The sequence below is a fragment of the Molothrus aeneus genome, chromosome 13, assembly GCF_037042795.1.
Source record: "Molothrus aeneus isolate 106 chromosome 13, BPBGC_Maene_1.0, whole genome shotgun sequence".
NCBI classification, from domain to species: Eukaryota; Metazoa; Chordata; class Aves; order Passeriformes; family Icteridae; genus Molothrus; species Molothrus aeneus.
The window spans coordinates 2,587,940-2,606,841 of NC_089658.1; the positions used below are offsets into that span (position 1 = coordinate 2,587,940).

Sequence of the window (18,902 nt, forward strand, 5' to 3'; positions counted from 1 at the left end):
TTGCCCTAGATTCAAAATGTGAATCCAACTCATTTCCTCCTTCCTTCTTGTGTATTTGAAAAGATGCAATTCCTCCAACCAGTGTTGGTGTTGAATTAAAATGTGTGTGTGGAGCTGTTTACTCCAGGATCTGCTCCAGGAGGAGCTGATGCCTCAAGTCTTTTAGAATCCCAGACTGGTTTGAGTTGGAAGGGACCTTAAAACCCATATTGTTCCAGCCCTGTGCTGTGGGCAGGGACACCTTCCAGTAGACCATCTTCCAGTAGGTGGAAGTTTTCTGCTTAGAGCTTTTATTTAGTGTCTATCCTGAACAAGGTGTTTTATCCACAAATTTGAGAAGTAGAAAAAAACCAGACCCTGTTTAGAAATCCACACTCCAGCCTTTAAGTCAAATCATTAATTGCAATTGCAGTTCTTGAATTCCTTGCCTTGTGCAGGCAGTTGGGGTGGCTGGGACTATCTCTCCCAGATTCTCTGCTGCTCAGTCTGATTCCTTGTGTTCTGTGGATATTTTCCATGTACAGCCCCAGAGCTGCCACTCCTAGAGAGGAAGAACTGGTTGATTTATCTGCTCTACGTCCGCAGAGACTACGAGGAGTGTAAGGTAAGAGCTGCCTCCAGAATGTGGGAATTATTTCACTGATGTCATGACAAAACAGTTTTCTTGACAGTTTCCCAACCACTCTCTTTCCTGACTTCTTTTGGAAGAAAGGGACCGAGAGAAAACATGAGTAAAATGACTTCAGTGGTCTCCAGTCCTTGGCTGCCTTCAGGATCTGAGGGTGCAGCTCTCTGGAGCAGTCTGTGAGCTCAGGATGTCACTGGGAAGGGAAAAGTGGAAAGAGCTGCAGACCTCTGTTGTTCCAAGTGATGGATAGGGTTTTCCAAACTGATAATAACACAGTTCCACAGTGCAGGTTTCTTGATGGTACTACAGGGACACTATGAAAACACTTCAGTTGAGGGAAACATTACTACCAAGTGTAAATAAAAACCATCCTGGTAACTCTTGAGCAAAATTCTTTCATTTTACACATGATCCATGGCATGCTCTAATTCATCTCGGGCTTGGTGAGCGGCTTAGAGCTGGTTGTCTGGAATTATAATGGGAAGTGGACTAAGGAAATGGCAAATTTTTATTTAACAGTGTGTTTTTCTGATAAAATGAACACAAAAGATGATGCACCCATGGGCAGGAGGAGGGGACAGGAGTTGCCATTCTGATTCTGGCATGTGCAGCAAAGATCTGAAAAGTCTTTTTGGCTTCTGAAACACCACTTTGGTCAGGACTTGCCTCTGCTGGAGAAGCCTTGGAGGTGCTTAGGAAATGGGCAGGCTGGAGGAATTTCATTTAGCACTTAATTAACAGAGCCAGGGAGTTGTATCATTACAGTAATTTCCTCTCAGATCTTGGTTGGCATAGATAGAGACACAAGCGGGACTGGCCCTCAAACCAGAAAATTGTTTCCCTTTCTTTGTGGTCTGACTGGAGTTTCTTGGTGTGATTCTGTGTGTTGATTGTTTCTGTGATGGGATGTAGAATTACAGAGCACAGAAAAGAAAAATATGTGCAGCTCAGGAAACCAGAGAAAATAACAAATGGATGATATAAAGGCAACACTGATGTGTCCATGTCTTCATCAGTCATGGAAGCAAGGAAATAGCAGGGGAAAATCGAGAGAAGACAGCTAATAAATACTCCTCTGCTTGGCAGGCCAGCTTTCCTTTTCCTCAGAGCTCAAAAATCAGTGTTTTTGCAGTCAAACTGGAAGATTCCAGGACGGTTTGGGTGTTGTTAAAATCCATCAGCTTAGTCTTAGTGAGAAACAAATGACCTGTTGTGTTAATGAATTTTGGTCTTTCCCGATCAGTGCTTTGAAATGCTCCCTCTCTAACAGAGTTTAAAATCTCCCTTAGTTTTCAATGAACTAAAAGGCCATTAAAAACTGTTTATTTACTGACATCAACTCCCCAAAGTGAAGGCATTAAAGTGATTTTGACCCTTTCAATGCTGCTTGAGCAAGGTGCCAGGCAGACATCCCTGAGAGTCTGCAGCTGCAGATGACACAGAGACTGCTTGGTCTCCTGCCAGTTGTGTCTAAATTCTGTCATCAGCACCTTAAATAAACTTGGGGGAAGAAATCTGGGATTTGAGATCATATTCCTCAGCTGAGGGCCTTTTGCTGTGGGACTTCTTAGGGTTTATAGAATTAATCAGATTTCTCTAAAAGATAGCTCTCTATTGCCCTCTCTTGCTCTGAGAATCCAGGTTTATGTAGATGGAACAATCCAGAGTATGTGAATTGAGGAGATGTTGGTTACTTCTGAGTACAGTGTTTTATAATCATGCACTTTGTAAAGAGCTACATAGATAAATTATCAGGTACAGGTGAGAGAAGAGCAGCTCAGGCCTGTTCTTCCTTTTCCTTCCTCTCTTTACGAGTGAGGGTTGTAAATAAGAGCTTTCCTTCTCAGTGGTAACTTCTCAGTTAATATCTTCTCAAGAATAACTTTCTCAATAATAGTTTTCCTCCCACGTGCTGTATTTGGGGTTCAGTTTTCAGGTCCTTCACTTCTGTTCCTCTCAGAGGCAGGGGATGCTGCTACTGACCATACACATCTGAAATGCCAGATAAGCACCAGTCACTGCTCACTCAGAAGTTACTCTTACTCCCTGTGTTCTTCCACTTCTGCACAAAGGGCAGTCTCAGAGCAGAAATTACGCTCTTGATTCCTGTCCAGGGTGTTCATCCTCCAAAAGTGGGACCAGTTGTGACTATGGAATGTATCCAGACTGCAGCCACCCCACCCCAAACTGGGAGCTGTGTGGATGAAGCCAGCAAGAATTTACATTTTCATCAGTTGTTTATTTTTTTCCCTGTTCACTCCTCATTTGTTCTTTTGGCTTTCATGCACTCAGCTGCAGTTGCTCCAGTTCAATTTATTTCTTCACAAAGGGCCTGGAGTAGAGACCTTTATCAGCAGAGGATGCTTTCAGAGATGCCTCCTGGTGTTTTCCCCAGGTAGTACCTAATTATCTTTGGGAATAGGAATGAACAGAGCAATACTAAAAGGGCCACAGTGTTCCTGGCACAGAGCTCTGTTGTGTGCACTGTGTGGTTGTCCCATCATGGTCCAGTGCCCTTGTTAGAGGTGGGGTTGTGGTTTTTGTGACTGGAACCAAATCTCTGGAATCGACTTTGTTAAAATGATGTGAGTTTACAATTTTGTCCTTCCAGGCTGTCATCAAAGAGCAGCTCCAGGAGTCCCAAGGACTCTGTGAATATGCTGTCTATGTTCAAGGTATGTCTGAAAATCTTTTTACTAAAGCAGGTCACCCCTGATTTGAGATACAGAGAACAATACAGGGGATAGGTGAGGGAAACACAGAATTTCCCTCACCTATGGAATTTCCCTGCCCCATGTTCCCATAGAACATAGGGAAAAAAATACAATTTTTCCCCTCTGCTTGCTCCATTTAGTATTGAAATTTGGGATTTTCACATGAAATGGGCAGATTAAATGTCCTGTTTTCTCTGTATTTGTCATCAGTTCTTCTTTGGGGTATGGGTTCCTGACCTTCAGTGTGTTGCTGTGTGTTTGATTCTGTTACAGATGCATGTTTTCTGATTGTTGCCCACCCCAGGTGATCATTGTCTCACTCCTTGCTCTAAGGATGGCATTCCTCTTCCTGCCCTGCCCTCTGGCCCCTAAAAAATGTCTCCCAAAATGTGACATTCCAATTCCAAATGCCATGATGGGGGACGGTGGAGATTTGCTGGCAGGGACATATTGCAGCCTGGAGAGGCTGGGGAGGGGAGAAATCCAGATTGCATCTGTACAAGCAACTGCCCAAGGTTTAAAGCTTAAAGCTTTTGTTCTGACCCCTGAATTTCCCCAGGCACACAGAGTCCTGCCCTTGGGCACAAAACTGTGGGTGCTGCAGGAGGGACAAGCACCAGAGGAGCACTGATGTGATAGATCTGTGCTCCTCCTTCTTTCCCTGCTGTCAGAGGCACGTTTTTCCTGCTGAGAATGGATTCATTTGCCTGCTCTATGTTGTTTTACAGCTTTGATATTTCGCTTGGAGGGGAAAATTCAAGAATCTCTTGAACTTTTCCAGACATGTTCCATTCTGAACCCTCGAAGCGCTGACAACCTCAAGCAGGTGGCACGATCCCTGTGAGTGGTGTTTTATTTGTTGTTTCTCTTGGATGTGCCACCCAGGACTTCCATGCTTTGTTTTTCTCTTAGGCTGCTTAATTCCAGACATGTTTCCTCCTTATCAACACTTGGCTTGGCTTCCAGAAGCGTGGGTTGTTCTTTAAGCAGAATCTCTGTTATCTGCCTGGCTGCTCTTGTGTTTTCTCTTTCTTTGGGCTTCAGGCAGAAAGGTGATACTGATTTCAAGGTCCAGAGCTACAGGTGCTGACCTGAGCTGGGCAGACTTACCCTACAGATCCTTTTCTGTTGCTGAATGTTGTGTTGGGGCACCTGTCTCTTTCTTTGGAGACAAAAGCAGGTTGCAGAGCCTGGGCATTCATTCCTTACATCCCCAGTAGTGTCAGGATGGATGACCTTGGTCCTGAAAGGGAGCAGTGCTCAGATTGTAAACTTCTCCTGCACATGTCTGGAGATACAGCAAATAAGATAATTTCTCACTGGCAAAGGTGATAGTGGCTGCACAGCAGGGTCTGAAAACAGGAAAGACATAAGAATTGCAATCCTTTTGCAGGTTTCTCCTGGGGAAGCATAAGGCAGCCATTGAAGTGTACAATGAAGCAGCAAAACTCGATGAGAAGGACTGGGTGAGTGTTTGGGGGGTTGCAGATCCTTGTAATAGCTGCAAACTTGTCCCAAACCATGGTGAGCTCACACTGTCTGTGGTCTGAGCCTGGTTTGGATCACAGGAACCAAATCCCATGCCCTGGGGCAAATCCCTGGCTTGGGGCACAGAGAATTGAGCAATGTGTTGGAACTTTGCCAAGGATCAATTTTAACATAACCACATCTGTGCTTTAAGGGAAATATGGGGAGAGTTTGGAAAACTCAGTTATTAAAACTTGCTTGAGTAATTGGGAAAGCTTTTCTGTATGCAAAACATTGTTGAAAATGCAGGAGCAGTGATGCAATGAGCTTTTCTGTATAAAAAGACAAAAAGAGAGGAAGAGCATTGCAAAGGGAAGGGTGTGACAGTGGGTGAGGGAGAGGCCATGCCTTGCAGCCTTCTGCAGGTGCCTGTTTTGCCTGCAAAGTGTTTCTAAAGCAGGCTTGCAATGTGTGAGCTCATTCCTTTGTTTGTCAGTACATCCAAAATTCAGGATACAAGGATAGCTTTGGTGTTATTCAAATTACCCCGTGCCAGACAGCTCAGAAACCTTTTGTATCACAAGGCTTTTTTCCACCTGCATTTCCAGTGCTTGGCATGCTTGTAACCCTATTTACAACCCAGCAGGCAGATGCCAGTGGGTATTTTGATTAGTTATTCCCCATTCCTGGCTCAGCACTGGAAGCAGAATGAGACTCTGCTCTTCCCTCATTCTACAGCCTGCAGCAACCTGGAGTCACTGATTCAGTTCTGCACAGCTGGAGAGGCTGCATGGAGGAAAACAGGTTGATGGGGAAGTAAGAGAGTTTCCAAAGGTCAAGGCTGTCTAAGCTGATCAATCAGTGAAATGCTCAGCAGAATAAAATAAGAAATTGGGAGAACTTTGCTTTTCAGGGATTTGCTGGGGTTGGGAAGGTGACTTTTGTGTTAAACTGGGGGTGAGGAGTTAGGGGCAGGGATGCTCCCTACAGACCAGAGTGTTTAGGATCCCTAAGGGATCTCCCTACCCTGTGCAAAATTGTTTAGAATACCAGAGGGATATCAGATATTCCAGTGCTCAAGTTGTGTTTTGTGAAATGAGGCACATCTTCCAGTTTTGTCCAGCTGGGTTGGACACTGTGCATATCCTACTGATGTACAGCCAAACAGAGTCACCCATGAGGGCAGCAAGTTTTAGAGGGTGACACCACAATGAAGAAACCAGTCTGTGCTCCTTGTTCTCTGAAAACAAAATGTCTGATGTCTCAGAAGAGGTTTGTCATTTCTGTGGTTTTTGTCTCAGTGGACTGTAATGTTTTGTGTACAACGCCACTTAAGCTCTGTGGGTGCCTGAAGTAACTGGAATTTATAGGTTTACTTGCTCTAAAAAGCAAGAACGGTGTGGGCAGTCACAGGGCTCTCCTCCTCTGGGTCAGAGTTGTCAGATTTTATTTCATATCTTGTGCTGATTTGGCTTTTTTTCATGCAGGAGATCAGCCACAACCTGGGTGTGTGCTACATGTACCTGAAACACTTCAACAAGGTAATGTCAGTGGGAAGCAAGGAAGCATCCCAGAAATTTCACTGTCTTTGGTAGATTGAAATGGATCATTTACAGCAAGAAGCTTCAAGAAAGTTTTTTGCTTCAGTGTTTTTTGTTTTTGGGAGCAAAGGTTTGTGAGCTGTCTCTGTTTCCATTTGTGTGTTGAATTACTTTGAGTCAGCTGCAAGTCATTGAGGTTGTGTAAAGGGAGATCACCCTGCGGCAGGGCCAGAGGCTTTTTCTGAAATCTAAGATTTTTCAGAGAACATTTTTGGTTTTAAAGGGAATGTTTGAGAAACCTCAAACTAGACAGAAAATGGGCTGTGCTCCAATAAGAGCTGCTTCAGTGTCTGAGCCCTTTAAAGGCAGACCCAGGAACACTGCTGGCTTTGTAGGAGCAGCAATCCAGCTCCATCCTCTTGAAGCAAGGGAAGGGTGATGGTAAAACCCCAAAGCATTTCCCCAGCTCAACTGCTATCTCATGCAGAGAGTTCCTGCAGGAAACCTCAGCTCCTTGGGTCTGGCAGGACTCAGAGGGAAGGAGTTGTGGGGTTGTTTGCTGGAGGTGCAGCAGGTCCTTTTTTCCTCCATGGGAAGGTTTTGCTCCTGTGTCTGAAGCTCCTTTTGAACTACACCTGGAGTTAGTACAGGAGTTTTGGAGGTTGAAATGCAGTTTTATTCCCAGGTCTGAGCGTGCCATTCCCAGTTCCTCACTTACCATCCCCTGAGTGCTGGTGGTGAGCACTGAGCTGTCTCTGATCCAGCTACTCTAAGGGAAAAACCAGCATTTAGACCCTTTTTGTTCCAAATTTAGCCCAACCCCTCCCTGCTGCCCTTGCTGGTGGGGTGCTGTGGCCCTTGCAGCAAACCCCAGCTGTGCTCCCTGTTCAAGGCATCCCTGTGCAAAAGCAGCCTCTGGAGTGTGGGTTCACACTTGGGATTTGTTATCTGCACTAACACCTTCCAAAATGGGACCTGCTCACACCTCCCCTGAGATCTTCACTTCCTCACTGCTGGAATAAACATTTTAAGGAAGAATAAGCTGCAAAGTATCAGTTCACCCAGCAAATCCAGAGCGTCCCTCAAGCCAAACCAACTCAAATCCAGGAGCAGGCCCGTGCTCATCTCCTCCTGGGGAGGCAAATGCCTCTTGCTTGGCTTGAAAGTGTTGCCTTTTACTGCCCCTAAAAGCAGGTGGCTGCTGGTGCAGAGCTTGTTCCAAGGATTAGCTGGGCTGGGGTTTGTGTTCTCCAGGTGCAGGGGATGTTTGTTGGCTGTTCTCCTTCCCTGGCTGTTGGGGATTACTCATGAGCCGTTGCTCTGCTGAGGGCTCTGGAATAATTTATTATTTTTTTCTTCTCTGTGGTTGTGTTTTTAGGCACAAGACCAGCTCAACAATGCCCTGGAGCTCAACAGACACGACCTGACCTACATGATGCTGGGCAAAATTCACCTCTTGGAGGGGGAGATGGATAAAGCCATTGAAGTATATAAGAAAGCTGTAGAGTAAGAAATATCCCTTTTTTTCCATCTGCCCATTCCCATCCTATGCCAGGAGAAAATTGATTGGTGTCCCAGATCTGAATTGAGGCCATGATTAAAAAGCTAATGGTAATTACAGGGGCTCTGAGCAAAGCTGGCACTTCCAAGCACTTCAGCTGTCTCTGCTCCTGCTAACAGTGTGGCAGGGAAGAAGGGAGCTGTTGGAAGGACTGCCAGAAAAAATTGGAATAACAAATGGATGGAGATGCCTGGGAGCAAAGTGATCCAAAACTGACTTCATCCATGCCAAAGGTTTATCTCCCAAAACAATGTAACCCTGACTGTCCCCCCAAAATCCCTGCCTGGGGGTCACTTGCTGCTTTCCCTCAGAGCAGTTTGTGGCTGAGGGAGGTGTGCTGGGCACAGGCACTTTCTCCCACCCCATCCCTGCTCCTCAGTGCCCACATATCCTTGTTTTAGGGCATTCCCAAGCCTTATCAGTGCTTTCAAATGCAGCTTTGCCATGGAGGTGAGCACTGGAAAGAAAATCAGGAGTGTGTTGGGAGGCAGGGGGTATTGATGCGGTGTTTCCTTACATGTCTGCCCCACTGCTGCCTGAGGGTGGCTGGGGTTGGGCAGGCATTTGGACTAATCTAGAATGTTTATTACGTAAATAATCCTTGCTAAGCATCTTACCAGGTTTATATTCTTATCCTGGTGCTCCCCTGCCCTCCTTTCTTCTTCATTCCTGTTTATTCCTGGGGTTTTTTTTGTTCTCATCTGCCTATGACATTTTTCTTGCTGTTTCCAGCTCCAGGATAGTCTGTTATTCCTTGTCTATATTCCACCAGGCACAGGTGGTTCTGTTGTAGTTGAAGTTTAGAGGTGCCAGTGTGAGTGTGCAGATCAGATTTTTTTTAAGTCTTGGTAGCAGGGAATTAAAAACTGACTCCTTTTGGGGTGAGTGAGACCACAAATTGTGTCTCTCTCTCAGCTTTGTCCTTTTTTGTTGTGGTTTCCATCCTATTTATTTGTAATCTTTTTATAAAGTGAATTTAAATTCTGATGAGGAGTGTGTAGAATCCATCAGGAATGCTGAGGATTGCCTGCCCTACATGGCCCAAGAGGCTTAGGATGGATGGATTTACAGGGTGGTTTATGAGAGACAATGGAAAATCTCATTTTGTATTTCCAGGTCACTGATTCAGACTCACTTTGAAGCTTAACAAAACCACATTATCTTATTATGTGTCCAGATGTATTTCACAGAGCCTAGTGCCTTCCCACCAATCCCCAGAAGATATTTGGGTAGCTGAGGTGTGATGTTATTCAAAGGAAGTCCCCATGATGGCAGTTCTAATAATTGTTTTTAGTAATTACAGTTTAATTTCCTGGATTGATACAACAATAATGTAGCATCAGAATTCCATGTTCTATTTTTTACCCTGTTCTAGAAGGGCTGAAAAACAAACTCAGGCTTTTATGTTCCAGGTTTTCTCCAGAAAACACAGACCTCCTCACAGCCCTGGGCCTACTGTACCTGCAGGTACTAAATGCTGTTACTGTTACAAAAACTGAATTATTTTCAGTATAACCCTGTTGGATTTTTTATAGAGTTAATTTCTATCCACCTTCCCATTGCTTGCACATGCTTCTCTACAGACTGAATTTAACAGGACAGAACTTGCTTTTCTGTATCTTGTCTTTGCTGCTAAAAGCAAACTGATTGCCTGGAGCAGAGCCAGAGCAGGAATTCTGTTTGGCAACAGCCCTAACTCTGTTATAAATCCTCCAAGTATAACAAAACATGACTAGTCATTACCTTGCTTCTGCAGCAGGAGTCTTGCAAGTTATCCTGAAAAAGCAGCCATGAAATTGTGAGTGTTAATGCACCATAAAGGAAAATCAGAATCAATTTAAATAACAAAGGTGTGCTTATCCTTGTGTCTGTGCAATGGATGGGAAGGGCTGGATTATTCCAGAAGCTGGCTTCCCAAAGAGTGAACAAGCAAAGAAGAATAGGGAGTAGTGCCTGAAAGGAGGAGGAGGCCCCCAAGCTGCTCTGAGGGTGCTCTGGAGCCAGGCTGGGAGAGCTGGGGCTGCTCACCTGGACAAGAGAAGCTCCAGGGAAACCTCAGAGCCCCTGCCAGGGCCTGAAGGGGCTCCAGGAGAGCTGGAGAGGGACTGGGACAAGGGATGGAGGGACAGGACACAGGGAGTGGCTTCCACTGCCAGAGGGCAGGGCTGGATGGGAGATTGGGAAGGAATTGATCCCTGTGAGGGTGGGCAGGCCCTGGCACAGGTGCCCAGAGCAGCTGGGGCTGCCCCTGCATCCCTGGCAGTGCCCAAGGCCTGGCTGGACACTGGGGCTTGGAGCAGCCTGGGACAGTGGAACATGTCCCTGCCCATGGCATGGAATGAGATGAGCTTCAGGTGAATTCAGTTGAAACCACAGAATCACAGGATGGCTTGGAAGGAACCTTGGAGCTTATGTGGTTGCAGTCTGTAGGATTTAAGTGTTTCCAAGCTCTCACATGCTCATATATGGCCACAGTGATGCCCTCTAACACCTTCAGTCCCTGAGAAGACAAGGGAAGGGAAGTGCCCTGAACAGGAGAGCCCTGGGGAGTGAGGAATTTGTGGTGAGGCACTTGGGGATGTGCAGAGTAGCAGTTTGTAGCCTGTGTTCTGGGCTAGAGAAAGGAGCAGAGACCTGTGAACCCAGAGCTCATTTGTGGTTGGGTCAGAACAGTGAATCCAGCCAAGTCAAATTCTTAGAATCTGTTCTGTGAATTATCAAACAGGAACATGTGTGTGTAATGGGAGCACTGTAAAACTCACTTTTCTGACTGAACCAGAAATTCTGGTGCCCACAAACCCTGTATTCTCCTTCTTAACTCCCCTTATTCCTAAATTTCTAATGCTTATGTACTTCATTTTCCAGGCTGGGGAGTACCAGAAGGCTTTTGAGCACCTTGGGAATGTGCTCACCTACGACCCAGGCAACTACAAGGTATGGTGAGGAGTGGAAATGACCCAGCTGAACCATGAAGGGACACCTCCTAAAGCCACTGTCAGAGCTCTGCCATCTGCATCTGGGGCCTGGAGAGGCTGGAAAGGATCCTGCCCAGAGAGCTTTTTGTGAAATACATTTCTGGGATTTTTCCCTGGGTAGGGAGTTGGATGTGTGTGGAGGTAGGGAAAGGGAAGGAGGCAGAATATGGGATGATATTAAATTGATCCCTTTGGTTTTTAATCTGAAGTTGCACCAAAGCCAGGTGGAATTTACTTTGGAAGGAAGATCTTCTGGATTTTAAAAATCCCTGAAGAGCTGTGCCAGGTCCCTTGTGATGCAAGTGATATTGCATTTTATTATTCTCCCATCTGCTGATAGCCTTGTGCTTCCAGCTGCTGTGTATATTTCCTTGGCTCTGGCCTGGAAAGCTGAGCTTGGTGTCTGGGTTTCATTTGTCATTGTGGAACTGCTTCCCTTTTTAGGGCTGTTACTTAATTTCTCTCCTTTTTTTCCCCTGTTGGCGATGCAGAGCATTGAAATGTGTGGTTGACAAACATGAGTTGTTGTGAAAACACCTTTACACTTAGGAATTTTACTTGTCACTGTGAAATCTTAAAAAGGACTTAACTAGTGTGGTTTAAATATAGTGTGTTGTACTCACTTCCTTTTTTTTCCCCATGCATATTCCCATTAATTTGCAGTATCAGCCAGTCAGTGTGAACTAGGAGAGCTTTGCTGCATGTCTTGCTTGAGTACATTTTACTCCTCACTTAACTTACACCAGAACTATTTCTATCTGTGCTTGGTTGTAAAAGGAATCTATTAGTGCACAGATCTTTTCAGAGCCTCAGTCTTAAGAAGTACTTCTGTCAGCCCAAAAAATACCCTAAACATTTGTAGTGTCATGTTGCAATGCTTATGGAATCACAGACTCACAGAATGCTTTGATTTGAAAGGGACCTTAAAGCCCATCCTGTTCCACCCCCTTCCACTGTCCCAGGGTGCTCCATCAGCATGGCCTGGACACTTCAGGGATGGGGCAGCCACAGCTCCTCTGGGCAAACTCATTTCTAACACAGTTATGATTCAAACAGTGCAGGGAGAAGCAGACTCAGGTTTGTTCCTCACCCTGTGTTCTGCTCTGTGGTGGGAGATTCCAGAATCCCCATCTGCTCCCACTGTTGATCTTGGCAGTGCTTAGAAGTGAAATGGTTGTTCCTGGGATGGTTTTACTTGAATCATTTTGTTCTCTCCTGTGGGAGCAGATGGGGCTGTGAGTGGGTCACTGTTGTGTCTTGTCCCCAGGCCACCCTGGCTGCTGGCAGCATGATGCAGGCCCACGGGGATTTCGATGTCGCCCTCTCCAAGTACAAGGTGGTGGCCAGCAGTGTTCCTGAGAGCCCCCCACTCTGGAACAACATTGGCATGTGCTTCTTTGGGAAGAAGAAATATGTGGCAGTAAGTATTCAGTTTCCATTTTTTCTCCCATCTGCATCCAATTTCATGCAAGCACAAGATTCCTGTCATGTGGTGTCAGGACCCAGGACATTGCTCTGGCTGCCCTGGGTCATTCCAGACCCTGGCAGGGGGCTCAGAGACCTTGGCACAGAGTCAAAACCACCTGTACCTTGGATTTTAATCCATGGAAACCATTCCCAACTTTGTGTGAGATTTACAAGCCACAGGAGTTGGAGTAGAATGATGGTGAATTTGTCACAGGGTGAAAAAGTAGAATTTTGGGGTTTTAGAATGGGGGTTCAAGAGGCAAGATGGAGGAATCTGGGCATGTCCTGTCCTTCTTCTCCTTCTTGTCCTCCATCTTCTGCTGGGATGGTGGCACTTTTGGATTGGTTTAGAATAAAGACAGAGTGTCTAACATAGGTGGTAGGTATTGGAAAATCATTGTAAATAAAGTACAGGTAGTTCTAAGGGCTGTCACTGTGCCACAACCCAACCTGCTGGACAGATCTCAGCAGATTCTTTCTTGATTCTTTCTTTCTCAGAGAAAGAATGGAACAGATTAGAGAACATAAACAACCCTGAAAAGCAGAACAGACAAATCTTGACTTCTTCTTTGGTCCTGGGGAAAAAAGACTTTCTAATACCTTGGGGGTCATCTCAACCACAGAAACCTGAGAATGTGGGGGCTGTTCTAGCACATTTATCCCTTTTTTCCCAAGGCTGTCAGCTGCTTAAAGAGGGCAAACTACCTGGCTCCCTTTGACTGGAAGATCCTGTACAACCTGGGCTTGGTGCACCTCACAATGCAGCAGTATGCCTCAGCCTTCCACTTCCTCAGTGCTGCCATCAACTTCCAGCCCAAGATGGCAGAGCTCTACATGCTCCTGGCAGGTATGGGATGCTCCCTGTGCATCCCTCTTGGGAACACCACAGCACAGACAGGAGGTGTGGGGTGAAGTAAAGAAACATGCCATAAAGGCTTTACTAAGGAGCTGATGCCCAGTCTCTTCTCTGTGGGGAAATAGAAGGGAAAACTGCAGTCAGATCCAGATTAAATATTGGAAAAGTCTTGGCACATGTGAGACTGGGGTTGGGTTGCCTAAGGAGTGGGTGTGGGTTTCCAGCACTGGATATTGTTGGGATGAAATGAGATAAATATGTCAGAAATGACATTGTATGGTTAGATGGGATATTAGGAAGAAATCCTTCCCTGGCACAGGTTGCCCAGAGCAGCTGTGGCTGCCCCTGGATCCCTGGAAGTGTCCAAGGCCAGGCTGGGCAGGACTTGAAACAACCTGGGATAGTGAGAGGTGTCCCTGTCCATAGCAGGTTGAGACTGGATGAGCTTTAAGGTCACTTCCAACCCAGGCCATTCCATCCAGTAGGGTTAATCCTGGCAGGAGTCCAGACAACCCTGCTGACACCTATTTGATGACATTCAGAATTGTCCTAAAAATCAGCTGCTTGTGAAACATCTCCTCCTGTGTGTATGTTTTGCTTTGGTGCAGTTGCTCTGACCAACCTTGAAGACATTGAGAATGCCAAATGTTCCTATGAGCAAGCTGTGGCCTTGGACAAGTAAGTTTTTGTCAGAGCTGTCACTGGTTTGGGCTTGCTTTGCCTCCCTGCACTCATTCCCTTTGCCTCTCACTCTATCTCAACCCTAAATGGTTTGTAGTTGGGAAATACTTTTATTCTTGTAGCTGTGACAGTGACAGTGTTAAAACTTTTTTTTTCTTTTTAATTTAAGTCAGCTCTGAAAAATGAGAGAGGATTTTATTTCAGAGCAACCCAGAGCTGTTTTTTGTTTTGCTGTTTGGGTAGTGAATCAGTGGTGGTGACTTTGGATGCCAGTCCTCTTTTTGGTGAATATTTATACACAGTGGAGCAGATTGAGTAGAAGAAAACATACTTTTTAACCCAAAATTTAAACACAGTGCCGAGCAGTGAGATGTCTGGGGTAGAGCCTGTTCTGAATTGGGCAGAGGGAAGACTTTAGCTGGGAGAATGTGCAAAAGTTTGTATAAAGCAAGTTAAAGGGCAGCTCCTTCATTAAGAACATCTATGTTTGCAGTCTAAGTCTTAAAATCAGAGCACTTGATTTCAGAAATGTTAAGCTGAACCTCAGAGTATGTCATCATTCCAGGCACAAAACCAAAATTACCTCATATTTATTAATAGTTTTGTTTCTCTCCCCAGTTTACTGTGAATATTTGCAGACTTAGACCTACCAGCACTCCAGAGCCTGTCTGCAGCTGACAGGGCAGTGCCAAAAGCACTTTGATCTGCAGGGGCCACACAGGCTGGTGGTAGATGGGACACCAGGGATGAATCCCTCCCTGTGAGGGAGGGCAGGCCCTGGCACAGGGTGCCCAGAGCAGCTGGGGCTGCCCCTGCATCCCTGGCAGTGCCCAAGGCCAGGCTGGACAGGGCTTGGAGCAGCTGGGACAGTGGAAGGGGTCCCTGCCATGGCTGGGGTGGCACTGGATGGGATTTAAGGTCTTTTCCCACCCAAACCATTCCATGATTCTGTTCCTGATCATCTTTCCATGCATAGCAAGGCAGGACAAGACCTTAAAGGCAGCTCAGACTCCTTAGTCAGGGCCTTGTGTGCTTTGCTCAAAGAGAAGGAACAGTAAATGGGCTCTACAACTTTGCCCAGGTATTTGGCACTTGAGCAATGCTTCAGCTCTATGGTCTGACCAGGAAAATAAACCCTCATCAAAGCAAAAATGAATTCCCACTGCCAGGGCCTGCTGGGGGGAACATCCAGGCTGTGAGGCTGAATCTGTGTCCCCACAAGTTTCCCTTGCTGGTGTGTTCTGAGCTGGTGGGGATGAAGGTGGTTGGTTTCCATCACCAGGAATGCCTTTGTAGTGGCCTAGGTGCCGTGCTGGGGATTGGAATAGAAATAACTTGGAAAACTCTTAAGAAAAATGTGTTCCACTCCTGGTTGTGGCTTGTAACTGTCCTTTCTGTGGGTATTCAGCTATTGATTTTTCTCTGACTGTCATATTGCTTCTCAGCTCTTGAAGGTGGTGAAATAGCTCCATCAGGTTCAATTAATTTTAAAACTGGCTGTTCTCAGGACTGTCTGATCTCCTCAGTGTTTTGGCAAAGACAGGGAGGAGGGCTTATTCTGTGGTGGGCTCAGCATTCCAGTTTCCTGGTTAAAGGAGAAGAAGCCATGGTTATAAATGCAGTGAGATTTCTTTTAAGAGTTGCCTTCCTTGCACTGGGATGGAGAATCACCAGGACTGGAGAGTCAGGGCCTGCAGGTTACACTTCATTTATTGCCCAGGGCCAGCAGGATCCTTCCCTTCTGCATTGCTCCAGAGGAGCAATGGGGACAAAAAAGTGAGACAGCAAACATGTATTCACAAAACTCACTGCCCATCCTGGGGGTATTTCAAAGTGCAAATACAAGACAGTGCCCACTGATTGACAACAGCTTTTAATGAACAGAGAGTTCATTAAAACTGTTGTCAACAACAGACTGGTCAAGCAGGAGCTCTAGTGAATAAAAAGAGACCATTAATCCATTAACACCAGCAAAAATTAAAGGCAAAATAGAATTAAAATATATTTAAATCAAGGATATTCTTTATAAAACTTTTACAGGATATTATTTATTTATTTTTGCCTCTGCCTTGGCCATGGATGGTTCCAGTTATCCCAGCCATGCTCCAGGAGAGGGCACCAGTACCTCACTCACATTTCTTGTCAATCCATGGAGCATCAGAGCATCCCTGCCTGGCCTGGGTGCAGGGATGCTCCTGTGGGGTCCACACAGGGAGCTGTGAGCAGGCACAGCTGCTCCACCCACCCTGGCTGTTGAGTTTGCTGGGTCCCCAGGACGAGGTGAGGGATGAGGAATCTGACTCCATGTTCTCAGAAGGCTGATTTATTATTTTATGATATGATATTGTATTAAAGAATGCTATACAAAAACTAAAGAAAGAGAAAGGATACATCAGAAGGCTTAACAAGAATGATGATGAAAAACTTGTGACTGACTCCTCAGAGTCTGACAGAGCTGATGGTGATTGGTCATTAAGTTAAAACAATTCACATGAAACCAATCCAACAACCACCTGTAAACAATCTCCAGACCACATTCCAAAGCAGCAAAACAGGAGAAGCAATCAGATAATTCTTGTTTTCATTTTTCTCTGAGGCTTCTCAGCTTCCCAGGAGAAGAAATCCTGGTGAAAGGATTTTTCAGAAAACATGACAGTGTCACCTGGCCAGCCCAGATGGAGAGGGTTGATGTATCCCAGTGAAGGAGATGGACTGTTTGGGAAATGAGAGTGTATGAGCAGTTCTGCCTTGTGAAATCTTCATTCAGGAAGGGGGCAGGAGTGTGCAGGTGCTTGTGTTCACCTGTAGCAGTACCTGCAGCTGCGTGCAGCTGGGGTAGGAGAGAGAGGAGGTGAGGAAATGAAATGTAAACAGCACATCCTGTGGTGTGTCAGGTTATGAAACCCAAGAGCAGGGCTCTGTTGTGCTGCCTGTCCCATGATGAGCTGCTCTCCTGCAGACTGGGAATGCTGGGAGACTCTGAGGTAAATCAGAGAAACATCAATCATCTGTCTCAGTATGAAAAAGCCCCATGACTGGTGGGGCTGGGAGGCCAGAGAGTCCCAGGATTGCCCCCAGATCTGGCTGTTGCAGAGAGGGAGGCAGTGATGGGGGGTTTCTGTTGGCACTGACACCCAGGGCCTTTGCAGAGCCCAACACTGGCTCTGTCATCAGGCAAGAGGGTCTCAGCCATGCTCCCAAAGCACTTTGCCAGACAGTGAGGTGTGTCCAGCTTTGCTCAGGCACATCTTAGCATTACTGCAGCCAGGATAAGTGTTCCCTCAGGAAATGTGATGCATCCCATGTGTCTGCTGCAGGTGCAACCCCCTCATCAACCTGAACTATGCTGTCCTGCTCTACAACCAGGGCGACAAGGAGGGGGCCCTGAGCCAGTTCCAGGAGATGGAGAGGAAGGTCAGCGTGGCCAGGGAGAGCAGCACGCCCGACTTCGACCCCGAGGTTTGTGCCTGAGCTCAGGAGCCACCCCAGGGCTGGCAGCAAATGAGGAGAAGGTTTGACTTAGGGTCCAGTTATTAGGAGCAAATTGTGCTTGTGAGATTTTCCAGGCAGAGCGAGCGCCTGCTGCGAGCTGCTCGCTTCCTTTCTGCTCTTTGAAGCCCAGTTCTTCAATCAATACACAGCAAGACAAGATTCCCTCTTAATTAAGGGACTGAATTAGTGGAGATGTTTCCCCCAAGCACCAAACTATAGCCAGCTCTCCACAGATCTTTTCTTGTAGGTTTTCTTTATTTGATGGAGTTGTTGACTTTATTGTTCTCTGAAGTGTCCCTGCTTACAGTGCTCTTCTCTTTTTGCTTCTCGAGAAGATGGTGGAGATGGCCCAGAAGATGGGGGCTGCCCTGCAGGTTGGGGAGAGCCTGGTGTGGAGCAAGCCTTCAAAAGAGTCCAGATCCAAGCAGAAAGCTGCTGGGTCAGGGAAATCCAGCTCTCAGCAGCCTTTGGGCTCCAACCAGGCCCTGGGTCAAGCCATGTCCTCTGCTGCAGGATATGGGAAAACCATGCAGCTCCCCCCAGGTACGTCTGCACTGCTGTTCTTTCAAGTATAGATGTGGGAGGGAAGAAAATAAATCTCTCTTCCCTTTGGAAGAGTCACAGCACCTGTGTGGGAGGGGATTGACTGCTGACACAGCAGTGAGGGCAATATTTGGTGAAAACTTTCCCAGATTTCTGAGTTCAGGAAGATGCTCTGTGTAGTGTATTTCACTCTCCTGCTTTTGTGGGGATGTGGGAGGCTGGGAAAGTTTCTCTTCCTGTCTGAACCACAATGGGCAAGGTTCCATTAGCATGACATTGTGCTCTTGCTCTGGGAAGGAAGCAGTTTCAGCAACCAGACCTCTTGCCTTTCTTAGCAAGAGCCCAGGAGCTGCCATGCACAGACAGACTGCTGCAGAGAAGGGAAAAGATGGACAATTTCCCAAAGTACTTTCATCCATTCTCTGACAACAATAACTGCAGCTGGATTGCTCCAAAGCTGCCCATCCTTGCAGGTGTTGCTGGATTTAGTGGGACTGAGGGGTGGTGTGAGCCTTTGGAGGCTCAGCCCATCACTGCATGTGCTGGGGCTGGGTGGGAGCATCTCCTGAGCCATTCCAAGGCTGACCTCCTCTCACCCCTCAGCTTCCAAGGAGGAATGCACTGGAGATGTTGCTCACTGTGGTGATTTTCTGTCACTCTCAGTCTTGTTGCCTGTGGGCTGAACCAGGAGAGTGGTTGTGTAATCCAGGCCTCTTTCTTTGGCATCCCCAAGGACCTGTCCCATTTTTCACACATGGAATAAACTTTCCATGCAGGGAAGACTTAGCCAGAAAATCTGAAAAATAAGACACATCAGGGGTTTAGGGTGTACCTGAAGGACTTAATCATCCAGATCAGAGAAGGGAGCTGGTTCATAACACCAGTTGGCACCTTAAATGTAAATGTAGAAACAACTTGTGTCCTGTTGTGATTTAATTCTGTAAGCAGCTACTTTACCTGCCTGGAAACTCTCCCCA

At 46.4% G+C, this 18,902-nt stretch overlaps 1 protein-coding gene across 4 annotated transcripts in view; it reads left to right on the plus strand.

Moving 5' to 3' along the window:
• Positions 1-18,902, plus strand: part of BBS4 (Bardet-Biedl syndrome 4) — an 89,662-nt gene that overhangs the window by 68,768 nt on the left and 1,992 nt on the right. For 2 of the 4 annotated variants that reach the window (XM_066558543.1, XM_066558542.1), the window contains 13 exons: positions 525-604; positions 3,240-3,303; positions 4,071-4,182; positions 4,736-4,808; positions 6,297-6,350; positions 7,729-7,856; positions 9,324-9,378; positions 10,777-10,845; positions 12,154-12,306; positions 13,029-13,200; positions 13,818-13,887; positions 17,208-17,349; positions 17,718-17,925. In XM_066558543.1, coding sequence (XP_066414640.1) covers positions 525-604; positions 3,240-3,303; positions 4,071-4,182; positions 4,736-4,808; positions 6,297-6,350; positions 7,729-7,856; positions 9,324-9,378; positions 10,777-10,845; positions 12,154-12,306; positions 13,029-13,200; positions 13,818-13,887; positions 17,208-17,349; positions 17,718-17,925 — 1,380 coding nt within the window. Of the gene's footprint in view, positions 1-524; positions 605-3,237; positions 3,304-4,070; positions 4,183-4,735; positions 4,809-6,296; positions 6,351-7,728; positions 7,857-9,323; positions 9,379-10,776; positions 10,846-12,153; positions 12,307-13,028; positions 13,201-13,817; positions 13,888-17,207; positions 17,350-17,717; positions 17,926-18,902 lie in introns of all 4 variants that reach the window. The other 2 variants (XM_066558545.1, XM_066558544.1) reach the window with 2 other exon arrangements.